The sequence below is a fragment of the Adiantum capillus-veneris genome, chromosome 4 (genome assembly GCF_014529385.1).
Source record: "Adiantum capillus-veneris isolate H3 chromosome 4, ASM1452938v2, whole genome shotgun sequence".
NCBI lineage: Eukaryota > Viridiplantae > Streptophyta > Polypodiopsida > Polypodiales > Pteridaceae > Adiantum > Adiantum capillus-veneris.
The window spans coordinates 85,788,513-85,802,771 of NC_140934.1; the positions used below are offsets into that span (position 1 = coordinate 85,788,513).

At 43.1% G+C, this 14,259-nt stretch overlaps 1 protein-coding gene across 3 annotated transcripts in view; it reads left to right on the forward strand.

Moving 5' to 3' along the window:
• LOC147459538 (alcohol dehydrogenase class-3-like) overlaps positions 1–13,006 on the forward strand; it is a 71,035-nt gene extending 58,029 nt beyond the window's left edge. For all 3 annotated transcript variants that reach the window (XM_086510786.1, XM_086510787.1, XM_086510788.1), the window contains 6 exons: positions 10,152–10,560; positions 10,637–10,712; positions 11,342–11,403; positions 11,476–11,571; positions 12,321–12,482; positions 12,612–13,006. In XM_086510786.1, coding sequence (XP_086366912.1) covers positions 10,152–10,560; positions 10,637–10,712; positions 11,342–11,403; positions 11,476–11,571; positions 12,321–12,482; positions 12,612–12,722 — 916 coding nt within the window. In that variant the 3' untranslated portion in view covers positions 12,723–13,006. The remainder of the gene's footprint in view (positions 1–10,151; positions 10,561–10,636; positions 10,713–11,341; positions 11,404–11,475; positions 11,572–12,320; positions 12,483–12,611) is intronic.
• The last annotated feature ends 1,253 nt before the right edge of the window (positions 13,007–14,259 follow it).

Consider the following 14,259-nt stretch of genomic DNA (forward strand, 5'->3'; position numbering starts at 1 on the left):
TTTGACTTTGTATTAGATCCACCACATCGTAACTTTCTGGTCTCATAGGTCACTTTGGCCTTTTGAAGACGTTAATATAACATTTCATTTCTCTCTCTCTCTCTCTCTCTCTCTCTCTCTCTCTCTCTCTCTCTCTCCCCTCTCTCTCTCTCTCTCTCTCTCTCTCTCTCTCTCTCTCTCTCTCACGTCAAGTTCAATGATTTTGCAGTTTCTGCTCGTGTGTTGCTATTGATTTCTCGCTTGGAGTGTTCAAGCCTATAACAAGCTTCATTATCTTTTCAGCTTCCCGTATCCTTTTGCAACACTACATTTCCTTCAAGGATACGACTTGAAAGCAAATCAAGGGGATTGCAATGGGCTTCAATGTTATAGTGGTGTACTCTGCATTTTTCTTTGCCATAATTCCTATAGAGAACCCTCAGAAGAACCCATCACAATTATTCCCTCTACCTTGGACTATTTCGTCATCGTCCTTGACATCAAGGGGCTCTATTTTTTAACATTGAGCTTGTTGACTCCAAATGCTACCAAAACCATTGTAATTGATATACCTACCCACCTCACCTCTCAAAACGTGGCCTTTATTAGAGCGGAATTAAAGAGATACATAATTAGAGAGAGCTCATTGGAGAGTTACCTCGAATTTCGAAGTCTCTTTTTTAGTAGAATTAGAGTGCAGGGTTATCCAAGATCTTTTCTCCTCAAAATTTTCCACTCCATGTTCTGTCAAGAGAAGGAATCCCTCTTGACCTCCAAAACCTTCATAGCAAAGGCTCCCTCCATTGTCATGAAACTCCTTTTTTCACCTGAAACTAAGAGAATTGATCCCTCCATGGAAATTAAAAACCTCATTGCACATGCACGCTAGAAACTTCCTTATCCTCTCCACCCTTCCTAGACCTACCATTTGTTGGATCAAGGGCCATAATTTGCATAGCTTACTTACGTGCTATAATCCATCCTAATGCTTTCCTCGTTCTCACTTCTTGGTTTGTGTTTTCTTGCAAATGACTGTTTCTCTCTCTCGGTCTACTCTTTGATTACCTTGGAGCATCCATGGCAACTCTTACCTTTCCATTATGGGCCTTCTCTCTCTCTCTCTCTCTCTCTCTCTCTCTCTCTCTCCCTCCTTTTTTGACTTCTAAAGGATGTTTTGTCTCTCTCTTACTTGCACTGAATGTATTGTAACTTTTCAAGCAAGATTAGAAACAAACAATGGAAAGGAAATCTTGTAATATTTGAACCATCCCCCCTCCCCCCCAAAGTGCCCTATACGTACAGCTTCACATCCATCAAAGTCACAGCTACATCCCCTCATCCCTCATCTTTCATACCCATGTATACGCACCCTTGTGTGAGTCTATTTTATTTTGTAGCATGTTTAATTTAAATAGTTTTTTTTTCCTAGATACCTAGAGGACACATACATGTACATCGTTCTGTCTCATAGCCGACTTCGGCCTCTAGAAGACGTCAATAAAGCTCTCTCCCTCTCTATATCCCCCCACCCAAAAAAAAAAAACATTTCTTCCTCAGGTATCTACTCTCTATATATCTGTGTGATCCCTCTTCTCTACTATTACCTTGTATTTGTGAATGGCATTGCAATTGTTCTCTTGTGGCAGAGGATTCTACAGGGGGTTGAGGTGTCCACCAGATTGGAGGCTAGTCTGTGTCATCGCCACATCTCCCGCTGCCTTTTCTGACAATATCTGCCTTCAAGACATCGTGTAGTTGCGACTCTCCAGAGTTTATGAATCTGGGAGGGATGGCCAATATATCAGCTATAACCAGCCTGTACACAGTAAAGGGCGGTACCAAATCTACAACCTGTTAATTACACACAGAGTACTGATGGAAAAGAGAGAGACTCAACACTTGCGTCCAGCGGCTAGAATGCCGTGCGCAACGATGACTGACACCCTGTTGGCCCCAAAAATTGGCGCCCCTTGCGCTATTTCTTTATTTGATTGAGAAGAGGAATCCCCTAGCAACTTTACAAGCTGTCCAAACCTGTCTAGGGCTGTAATTTCAGAATTTGGCCCAATTTCGACAGCATAATGGCAGTATAATGTGTATAGACCAAAAACACAAGTCCGGGGTGACTTCCCATGCGATTCTGGAGCTTTTCTGTGGGCTGGTGAGAGAACGCACAGCGCTGTTTCTCACTGTTACAGCCCCTAAAAAGTTCCCAAACACCTGTACAACCACACTCTAGCTTCCCCGAAGCTTCTGTGAAGTTCTGGTGCACTTTAGGAGCAAAACCCAAAACCTGCAATTTTACACAGCAGGCTGTATTTCTCTTTTTCAGACAGAGCTAACGCATCAACACGCTCCCCAAGACCTCCCGCACGCAATGGGACAGTTGTCCTATGATTTGGAGGAGTTTTCACGCGAGAAAACTTTCCAAATCCGCGTTCCTTCGCGATGGGGCTAGGCGTACCTGTGGGGAATTAGCAATTAGCTAATTTGGTTCCTGTTCAGAAGGCTCTTGCCTTAGCAAACGCGCATAAAATCCACACGATTGTACATGATCATCTAAATAGCCCAACTAGCGGGACATTACGATATGTGCAAAGGGGAGAGAGAGACGCGCGAGAGCAAATCGTCGCGCTATATAGAGCAAAGGAGAAGGCAAGCTTTCCATTAAAGCTGTAAATCTGCACCCGCTACTCACACACACACACACACACTGTAGATTCACTTGTGCAAACATCAGCCTCCTCTCTCAAATTGGGCAGCCCCTCTTCATGTTGGATCTGACAAATTCACCAGCAGCTGCCATGTGTCCAGTTTGCCCCTTTTGAGTTAATTTTCTAGTTCCCACTAACTTATAAAGTTATAAGTGACTTGCTGAGTGGCCCTAATTCCGTTTGGCGCACACAAACTTCCATACTCATTAGAATTCAGTGCTAATTGGCCCGACCAGTCCCAGACTGACCGACCTAGACTCTCGATGTGAGAAACCCGTTCGGCCGCAGCCGTTTCACACTGGCCATGCAATGTCCACTTGCACCTTTTCAAGGGTTCCGGGGAAAACAAGTAAGAAATAAAATAAATAAATATATGTAGTACATATTTAGAGAGAGCAACAGGAAAAATACACCTCCTGGTGACACACCCCATCCTTGAAATACTGCAAGCGACCTCGCTTGCATGCCAATAATACATGCTGTTATCTCTTGATAACACATATATTCTATGATGGGAATCCAAGATATATATGCTTCCGGAAATGTAGCGTTGGACGATTAAACAATCCCACCACATATATATCAAGCATAGAAGTCTTCTAGTGTACTCTCAAGCAAAAACTTCTCTAGCCAAATTCTGTATGGAAAGAGTAGATACAATTGCTTAACTACTCTTTTGAGCATCATGAACCATGCTCTCACATTGCGCCATAGAGCTACATCAAGTCACTGTGGGTTCCATTTGAAAGGCTTCAAGATATAGTTGCAATAGTTGAGGTGAATCAACCAATTCAGACTCTTCCGTCCATTTAGCATCCAGTGATGGATAGTTCTTGAACTTCACCAAGTAGCGTCTTGCAACCTTTCCTCTAACCTTTCCTTATGTGCCAATATCTGTTTAGGAACAAGAATCTCATCCAATTCTTCCACTTCGGGCTGTTCCTCGTCAGGCATATTCTCTGGCACATCACCAACAAAGGGCCTTAGAAGGCTGACATGAAAAGTATTATGTATTTTCCAGCCTTCTGGTAGCTTCAACCTGTAAGCTACATCACTGACCTTTTCTGAAATCTGAAAAGGACCATAATATCACATACTGAGCTTAGGAAACAAACGTTCCTTGCCTTTCCTTTTCCTTAACCTGGCCTTTTCAAAGCACAAAAGCACCCAATCACCAAGTGAAAATACAAGTTCACCAGGTGACGATCAGCAACTTTCTTTTGCTTACCCCGAGTCTTCTCAAGAGCAATCTTTATCTTCCTGTATGTTTCATCCATATCTTGCACATACTTGTTTGCCTCAAATATCTTGTCCTTAGTCTACAAAATAGGCGGGACTTTCTTCCCTCCTTCCACTATCTCAAATGGTGCCTTACCTGTTGACGTATGCACCGTGTTATTATAAGCATATTCAACCAATGGAAGATGGTGTTCCCAAGTTGCCTTGTGCTTTGACACATAACATTTGAGCAGATCTAGGACAATAGAATTTGCCTCTTCTGAGTGTCCATCAGTTTGTGGATGAAACGAAGAAGAGAACTTTAGCGTAGTGCCCATGTTCTCAAACAATGCCTTCCAGAAAAGACTCGTCATACGTGGATCCTTGTTACTGACAATTGATTGAGGCATCCCTTGATACTTAAGGATATTACTCATGAATATCTTGATCATGTGTTCTGGCTTTATCTTCTTCCTAATAGGAATGAAATGGGCCTTACTGAACCTACAAATGATAGTCCAAATCCCATCATTGCCTGTTTGCGTCCTTGGAAGATCAAAGATAAAAGTCCATTGCTATGCTTTCCCATGGCCTATCAGGGATCGGAAATGGCTACAACAATCCCAGTTTCTTTTGCCTATCAAATTTGACTTTTTGGCAAACTAACATGATTTTACAAATGGGTCAACATCTTGACGCAAAGCTTGCCAATTGAAGAATGCCTCAACCCCTTTCATTGTCGCATCAATTCCACGATGCCCAATTACTAACCTTTGGCCGTACAATCATGTCATCAAAGAAGGTACCCACGAAGTTTCTATGTGGTCTAAAAATTATGTCCATCATTCTATTAAATGTGGCAGGAGCATTTGCGAGACCAAATAGCATAACAAGAAACTCATCGAGACCAAATGTTGTCCTGAACGCAGTCTTATGGACATCTTCTAGCCTAATGCATATCTGGTGGTACCCACTCTTTAGATCTATCCTTGTAAACAATGATGCTCCCTCAAGCTGGTCAAGGATGTCATCTATCCTCGGTATGGGGAACCTATTCTTGATGGTATTTTTATTCAAGGCGCGATAGTCAATGCACATGCGCCATGAACCATCCTTCTTTTGCACTAGGAGTACAGGCGAACAAAAAGGGGATGAACTGAGCTGAATCAGCCCCTTCTCTAAAAGCTCGTTGACCTGACTCATAATCTCTTTCTGTTGGGCTGCACTAACCCTGTATGGTGGTCTATTCGGTGGACTAGAACCTGGCACAAGATCTATGGTATGATCCTTAGGTCTCTCTGGAGGTAACTCCCATTGGGCAAAGAGTCCGAAAAACAATCACCAAAACCACTCAAAAAAGTTGACCTATCTTTATCTAAAGTAGACAAATTAGATACAACTTCAGGTACTTCTTTTGCAGAGATCAAGTATGCAGAAAGATGATTCTTTATTACAGATGAAATAGTAGAAGCAGAAACAACTGGAACAGACTCGCCTTTAAGCTTTACATCAAGGACATGAGTCTTTCCTCTATGTACAAGGGTAATTTTTTTGTTGTAAGTATCCACCATGGTTTGCAACCTGTAACACCATGGGATACCCAATAACACATCACAGCCCTCAAGTGGCATAATATGGAATTCTTCCGCATCCACATAACTCTGAATGTGCAGACGGAGCTTCCCCAAAATGGGAGTAACAGGCTCTGAATGACCTGGGCATGCCAAACCTGCCTCACCTGTCATACCCATCTCCTCTGCACGAATGCCCAACTTTGATGCCAATTTTGGTGATATGAAATTTGCACGGGCTCCTGGATCAAAGAAAACGAGCACTGTTTGGTCTCTAACTTTGCCCCATGCTCTGCACAATTCTGTGGCATCTATGTTTGGTTGATCACCAACCAAATCTTGGACAAGTTCTGCACTTGGCTTTGGCTTCTTCCCTTTATGGTCTGACGTGTCATCCTTATCCTGTGACTTACTTTGCGGACATTCATTAGCAAGACGTCCCTTCTCTTCACAAATGTAGTATTTCTTGGCCTCTCTAAGAGCTTTCCTCTCCTCAAATGTCTTTCCAGAAAAATGCCTTTTCTTCCCTTGGCTTTGCACAGAAGAAGCTTTAAACTGCCTTTGTCCTCCGAAAGGCTTTTTCTTGAAAGGTGGTACAGTGAGAGTTGTTGTGACATTGCCCTTCGCTGAAAATTGCTTGCCCTGGGACTCCTTGTTGCTGCCTTTAAATACACTGAATTTACCCTGCCACAAGTTATTGGCCACTGTCGCATTCTCAATCAACTGCATAATGTTGATGACATTGGTCTTCGTACAGTAGTCCCTGATTTCTTTTGGCAATCCACAACAGTACCTTTCAATCTCTTCTATCAATGGTACAAACCTATAAGAGCTTATGGGTAACAAGGCAAAATTTCTGATTGTACTCTTCCAGATTTGCACAATTTGACGCATTCAAATCATACCATGCCGTGATCACATCCACCTCGAAAGTGTTTGTGAGCCACGCAGGAGCAAATATCTATTTAAACTGAACCCATGTTGTAGGTGCTTGGCCCTGATTTAACAATGTGGTCCACCATCTCAACGCATTACCCTTCAAAAAGGTGGCAGCCTTGCGTATCTTGGAAGACTCTGTGAAGTTTCCTCCTTCATATGCCGCATTAAATTGCTGTATGAAGGTCAAGGCCTTCATTTTGTCCTGTGTGCCATTAAAAGTGTCAAACTTCACGGCTGCCCCGCCTTCCTTGTATTCCTTTGGCTGGCTCGTAGTAACCACATTATCATCAACAGGTGCTTTAAGAAGTGGTACTTCTTGGTTAAGCATTCCAGCACTCATATCACCTGTTTTACCAAGGTTCTGAGCATTTTGCTGTAAAAAACCAGCCATGCCAAAATGAGTTCCAAGCATCCCAAAATTGCCATAGGCACCCTGAAAACCTGGTTGAACACCTATGTTCCCGTACATAGGGTTAACCGCACCTGGTTGCATTGCCCCAAACACATTTCCTGGTATGTATCCTTGTAAACCTGTGGATGGTCCAGCCATAGCCTGAAACACTGAACCACCACCAAAGTAACCAGGATATGAAGTAAAGGTGGAATGGTCTGTCGAACGGCTTGTTCATTATTGCCTTGACCATTCACATCCTCATGTCCAGATACCACATGTTCTTTTGGACCTGTAGACACATTGGGTGTCTTCACCACCTGCTGCTGCTCTTCCACAGGAGCCTTTCCATGAGTGTCATGAGACCCCTCTGCATGTGATCCCTCTTTTTCAGGTGGTAGGGGAGAGACATCTCGTTTAGGAGCCTGTAAGTACTTCTGTAACTTCAGATTCTGAGCCATTCGCTCGAAGATATCCATGATCTTCATAAATCGAGCTTTGAACAAAAGATCCTCATCCTCCGGCTCCATGGATCGCTTCCCTTTGTCAACAACCCTTTGCTCCTCTTGCCCACTGTAAGAGGATGCTTCCTTTTCAGAACCTTCGTCTCTCCTTTCTGCCATAGTGCTTAACTCTGTATCCTTTCACCCACAACAATCCACGGCGCAGTCGTTGAGGAAAAAGTGTCTTATCCCATCGATGGAACCATATAACCGGCTTGTACATAGTAAAGGGCGGTACCAAATCTACAACCTGTTAATTACACATTGGAAAAGAGAGAGACTCAACACTAGCGTCCAACGGCTAGAATGCCGTGCGCAACGATGACCGACATCCTGTTGGCCCCAAAAATTTGCGCCCCTTGCGGTATTTCTTTATTTGATTGAGATGGGAAATCCCCAAGCAACTTCGCAAGCTGTTCAAACCTGTCTAGGGCTGAAATTTCAGAATTTGGCCCAATTTCGACAGCATAGCGGCAGTATAACTTTTATAGACCAAAAACACAAGTCCGGGGTGACTTCCCATGCGATTCTGGAGCTTTTCTGTAGGCTGGCGAGAAAACGCAGAGCACTGTTTTTCACTGTTACAGCCTCTAAAAAGTTCCCGAACGCCTGTACAACCACACTCTAGCTTCCCCGAAGCTTCTATGAAGTTCTGGTGCACTTTAGGAGCAAAACCCAAAACTTGCAATTTTACACAGCAGGCTGTATTTCTCTGTTTTGGGTTGTTTCGGACGGAGCTAACACATCAACACGCTCCCCAAGACCTCCCGCACGCAATGGGACAGTTGTCCTGTGATTTGGAGGAGTTTTCACGCGAGAAAACTCTCCAAATCCGCGTTCCTTCGCGATGGGGCTGTGCGTACCTGTGGGGGATTAGCAATTAGCTAATCCGGCTCCTGTTCAGAAGGCTCTTGCCTTAGCAAACGTGCATAAAACCCACACGACTGTACATGATCGTCTGAATAGCCCAACTAGTGGGGCATTACGATATGTGCGAAGGGGAGAGAGAGATGCGCGAGAGCAAATCGTCGCGCTACATAGAGCAAAGGAGAAGGTAAGCTTTCCATTAAAGCTGTAAACCTGCACCCACTACTCACACACACACACACACACACTGTAGATTCACTTGTGCAAAAATCAGCGTCCTCTCTCAAATTGGGCGCCCCCTCTTCATGCTGGATCTGGCAAATTCCCGAGAAGCCGCCATGTGTCCAGTTTGCCCCTTTTGAGTTAATTTTCTAGTTCCCACTGACTTATAAAGTTATAAGTGACTTGCCAAGTGGCCCTTATTCCATCTGGCGCACACAAACTTCCATACTCATCAGAATTCAGTGCTTATTGGCCCGACTAGTCCCAGACTGACCGACCTAGACTCCCGATGTGAGAAACCCGTTCGGCCGCAGTCGTTTCACACTGGCCATGCAATGTCCACTTGCACCTTTTCAAGGGTTCCGGGGGGAAACAAGTAAGAAATAAAATAATTAAATATATGTAGTAAGAAAGCAACAGGAAAAATACACCTCCAGGTGACATCAGCTGTCCTAGGACCTAGGGAAATGGTCATGGCCTTCCTGGCAGGATCTAAGCTCTCATTTATCCTGTGTTGAGTATGCAATGCGGGTTGATATTTTGCTACATTGCAGTGTATTCAGCCCACCCTCTTGTGTGCCTGGCTACATGGCGAATTATTTCATGCACTCGTCTTGGCTTTTTGGAGTCACATTTGAGAGGGCGCATGTTCCTTGGTGAGTGGTCTACTTTATGTGGATGGTTGCACAAGCTGGCCTTGGAGTTAGCAGTCGGGCTATGAGAATGTCATGTCGCACCTAGTAGCAGTGTCATTGGCTAGTGTGGAGTTAAAACATTGCCTTTGGTGCTGTCTGCAAGCACACATGGTTTTGGTGTCCTGCTTGGGTTTTTCCAACTAGAGTGGCTCTTCAAGCTAGAGATCCCCCTTTGTTTTGGATCCCCATCTTATATTTGAAGGGGAGATGTGGACCCGTTCTTCCCGCTGGCACCATCTGAGCACTTCCAGGGTTTATTTAATTTGCTTCTGACATACACAGCAGCCCACAGATCTGATCTTCCTCTCGTAATACTAATGCTTCATGTTGCATTTGGAAGGGTGGCTGTGTGCATGTTTGTGTTTAAATCCTTCCTCCACTGCAGACATGCTGGCTATGATTTGGTCGGGGCAGCTGACCCACACTCTGCAGCATCTGATGAATCTGCAGACAGGCTGGCTATGATTTGGTTGGAGGAGCTGACCCATACTGTGCAGCATCTGTAAGCTCTCTGATGGCAGCTAACTAGGGGTGTTTCAGTTTCTCTCATCATGGAAGCGGACTACCATATTTTTTAGACTAGTCATAGAGAGATTTGGAGTGCCATTACTTTCAACCTGATTGGTCCATAGCAATCCGGAACGGGAAATTGGCATGGGAATGGGGAACGGGGACCTGAAAATAGCCATTCCCTGTAACTAACTTCATATCAGACTCTTCTTTAGGCATAACAGTACTTTCGATGCACATCCCTCAGCTTGGTTGTGTTCCTTAGTCTTAGGCTAACCTCCTAGAGGACTTTATTGGACATTATAATAGGGCTCTTTCTTCCTCAAAAGAAAGGAAAGAAGTCGAATTATTTACTTTGATTATGCGTTATCACAAATGGAAAGCTCACTCCCTCTTGTCTCAGCTCATATGCAGAAACCCATTGTGCTCATGTTTTAGTAAAGTGACCCCTGATGTCAATGTAAGTGATTGATTGCTCGGACTCTTTGACCATTTTTTGTTTAAAAACAGTATCAATACTTAATTCAGGGCTTGCTTAGCAGGATTATCGAGAGTGTTGGAGATGGTGTAACAGAACTGAAGCCAGGTGATCATGTTATTCCATGCTACCAAGCAGAGTGCAGGGAGTGCAGAGCTTGTACATCTGGAAAGACAAATCTATGCGGGAAAGTAAGATCAGCTACTGGTGTCGGAGTCATGTTATCAGATAAGACCTCTAGGTTCTCTTTGAATGGTGCACCGATCTATCATTTCATGGGAACATCAACGTTCAGTGAGTACACAGTAGTGCATGATGTGTCAGTCGCTAAAATCAATCCTGCAGCTCCTTTGGACAAAGTGTGCCTTCTGGGCTGTGGCATTCCCACAGGACTAGGCGCAGTTTTCAACGCCGCTAAGGTGGAGGCTGGCTCAACAGTTGCAGTTTTTGGCTTGGGTACTGTTGGTCTTGCGGTAGGGCTCTGGTCAATGCAGCTCTTATGTACTGCTCAAAAGGAATTGGTCGGCAAGGTGGTGCATATTTGTGCAGGTTTGTGAAGGAGCCAAAAAGGCTGGAGCAACGAGGATCATTGGAATAGACACAAATGCATCAAAATATGAAGTTGGTAATTTCCAAGAGCCTAGCCTGAAGTTCACAAAGTTCATGCAGACTTAAAACTAGCTCAAAACGCATTTGGCAAACCCCCTCCCCCCCCCCCAATCCCCCCCAACCACCTCTATGAGACTCATTGTATTTTAGCCTTGTGTGTGTATGTCTTCTATAACATCATAGGGCCAGGTCCTAGTCCACTGATAATAACCTCTCTTTGGCTCTTATAGTTTGTTTACTGGAGAATGTGAAGTGAAGTCAACATGATGTTAACTTATGAATATTCAGGCTTCCCTAGCATTCTACAACTTAGTGCTCTCATAGAATTTTATTTCAGTTTCTGTGTTAACTTTTAATGTATTCATGCCTTACGGTCTTATTGGTTTTGAAGAGTTTCAAGCTTTGTATGTATGTACCAAAAGTGCCTCGATTTGGTGTATCATGGAAGTTTTGGTCCAGTGCCATTTTGTCTAGCATATCCTTCTTATATGTAAACATTGCCTGTTGATCTTGTTTGTACGATTCAAAAATTTGAGAAGCTATGATTCACCAAATGTGAATGTAGTTTATTTGTTTTTCTGTCTCTCTTTCCCTGATTTCTGAGCTTGCATCTGTCTAATCTCATGGATCTTATGTCTACTGTAGCAACAACGTTTGGTGCAACAGAGTTTGTAAACCCTAAGGATCATGCTAAACCTATACAAGAGGTGCGATCGCCCGAGTCATATGTGCCAAGTCGTAGTTCAAGATATTAATTCTGAGCTAGCCTTCATGTGCAGGTTCTTGTGGATCTAACAGATGGTGGTGTAGACTACAGCTTTGAGTGCATTGGGAATGTAGCAGTAATGCGTGCAGCACTGGAATCTTGCATCAAAGTATCCTTTTGCTCTTCCAAATCAAAATTTGTTAAAAGTTTTTGTTTGAAAAGCTGTGCCAAACTGCTCAAGTTACTGTTTGGAAAAGTGTCTCAGCTTACAATTGTGCCGCTTGAAAACTCAGTAGTGCTGGTTAGGAGGAAGAGAAAAAGGAAATGTTCCGCCTAAATTTGAGGAATCTAGTGTGTAAAGATCAAGAATAAATGCTCAAATATCTAAAATTGTCTCTCTGGAAAATCATAGAAGGAATTGTGTATGGTTGGGAATATGCATGTATCTAATCCCTTAATACTGAATTCCTGTGGAAATTTTTTACACCAAACTTATATACGACTCCGTATGTGCACAAATAGTTAGATCAGTTCATCCCGTCAATCTGTTTATAATCGCTTAAATATATGCCTCGTACACCTTAATCCTTGTCTCTGTACATAAAGTAAGGTAACCTGTATCCAAATAGATACCATGGCACGGGCATGCACGTACAACTGGGTTTGCTCATTGTGTGTTTTATGGTGTATTGGTTATGCATATGCACAATTTTATGTCTGCACATGTGTGTGTTGCATGGGTGCATTTGGACAGTGAGCATTACCATGTGAATACAAGCAGACATCGGCGAATACCTTGTTGTGGTGTCATTTGTGTGTGCATATCTAGCCTAACAAGCACATGTGGGTGTAGATGCATGGATGTGTTATGTAAGTTTGTAAATGTGGTACAAAACTAAGTTGCTGCACATGTCGAAGGGATGGGGAACATCTGTGATTGTTGGAGTGGCCGCATCAGGCCAGGAGATAAGCACGAGGCCTTTTCAGTTGGTAACTGGGAGAGTGTGGAAAGGAACTGCTTTTGGAGGCTACAAAAGTAGAACCGATGTTCCCAAGCTGGTAGATGCCTACATGAACAAGGTATGGGGTTGAGCTTTTTGAGAGAAAATACAGGCCATATGTTTAGAGGCTATTCTGTTTCTTCTTCCAATGGTCTTTTCAGCCAGCTGATGTTTGCTGTTTGCTTTCAATTGTTGTAATGGTGAACAGGAGATAAAGCTGGATGAGTATGTAACCCACAATTTCAAGCTTGATGACATTAATCATGCTTTTGATCTCCTGGAAGCAGGCAAATGCCTCCGGGCCGTGATTCATATGTAGAAAATAATATTACCTGAGCAAATATTCTCTCAGCAAATTGATATGTAGTTGCCTAAGTGCCATAAGAGTTGTGTCTGCTCTGCACCTTTGTTGATCAGGACAGAAGCATCAACCCAAAGGCTATTGGAGTAGCTTGACTAATCCTAGTCACTCCCTTCAATGTGGCTTGTTTCTAGAGGAGATTATAGTTATGGCATGCATAGGTATGTGCTCGTCCTTAAGTCCTTTTTTTGAATCGACTCACGAGCGCTTGTTTTCAATGTAAGTTGCCCATGCTCTTACCACCTTGTCTCTTACGTAGTCATCTTGTGAGGTCCTTTTTCTTTGACTCGATTCGTGAGCTCTTCCTTGTTTTTTTTTCAATGTAAGTTGCTATTGCTCTTACCACCTTGTCTCTTGTGAGGTCCACCTCTTGACTTTTCTTTTTAGTCACGTACCCTCCCTCATGGACCTTTTAGTTTGCGTCTTCGAAGCATACTCTCGATTGCTTTAGTATGATAATGGAGTTAGCGACGGGAGGTCATGCAAAAAGGGGGGACAGAGCACTGCCAAAACAAGCCAAAATCAAATAGGTGGCATATGCAATATCAAGAATGCAACCGAAAGATTTTCCAAAATTGAGATCCATATAATCATGGACTTTCTCGTGTCTACACAAGGTTGCTAACATTTTGGTCCCTAGTTGTCGAAGAGATGTAGGTAGCAAAGAGGCCTTCCAAGCGAGTGTTGTAAATAATTTTGAGAGGTACTTAACATCAAAATTATTGAGGCATCAATGCGTCTTAGGTGAACACGCTAAAGTTCTCCTAAGCAAATGCAAGCCCTTTCAATAAGATTCACTTCATCATAAAGAATCTATGGCCTTCGACATAAAGTGATTAATGTTCCTTGCATTGCAAGCCTACATGTGGAGATGACATTGAATGTAAGCTATATTGAGAAAGTGAATCACTTGGTATACAATGAAGGTGGAACATGTATTTGACATTCAAGACTAGTCAAAACAGGTAACCAAGATGTCAAACTAAGTGATCAAGAGGAACAATTTAATTGAACCAAGAATGAGAATGCCAACCACAATGGATAAGGAGCAAAGGAAGTGACTTTGCAAAAACAAGTGGCAATCCTAGATATTGACAATGCATCATAACTATATTGACACCCTCGAATGTATTTTTTGAAAACATAATGAGTCACAACATAAGTCTCAACTCACAAAAGACCAGCCATTGGGCATAGAAAAGCTCTGTAAATTGCCTTGTTTGGTGAGTTTACCCTTACATGGCAACCTTGGATGTGTTGCAATGACATAACGTAGTGCACTAGGTGGATGACCTTGACACGTTAAGCATCCCATATTCCAAGACTTGGGAAGCTCTAAAACAAGATGCATCATAATGTACCACCTTTACGAAACGAACATATGAAATCATGAAGTTTAGATCCAAAACCTTGTGTGAATTATCTAACATGATTTTGCATCAAATGTTTGGTGGCTACCATACGATGCTTAAAATACAAATGCGTAATTGAACAA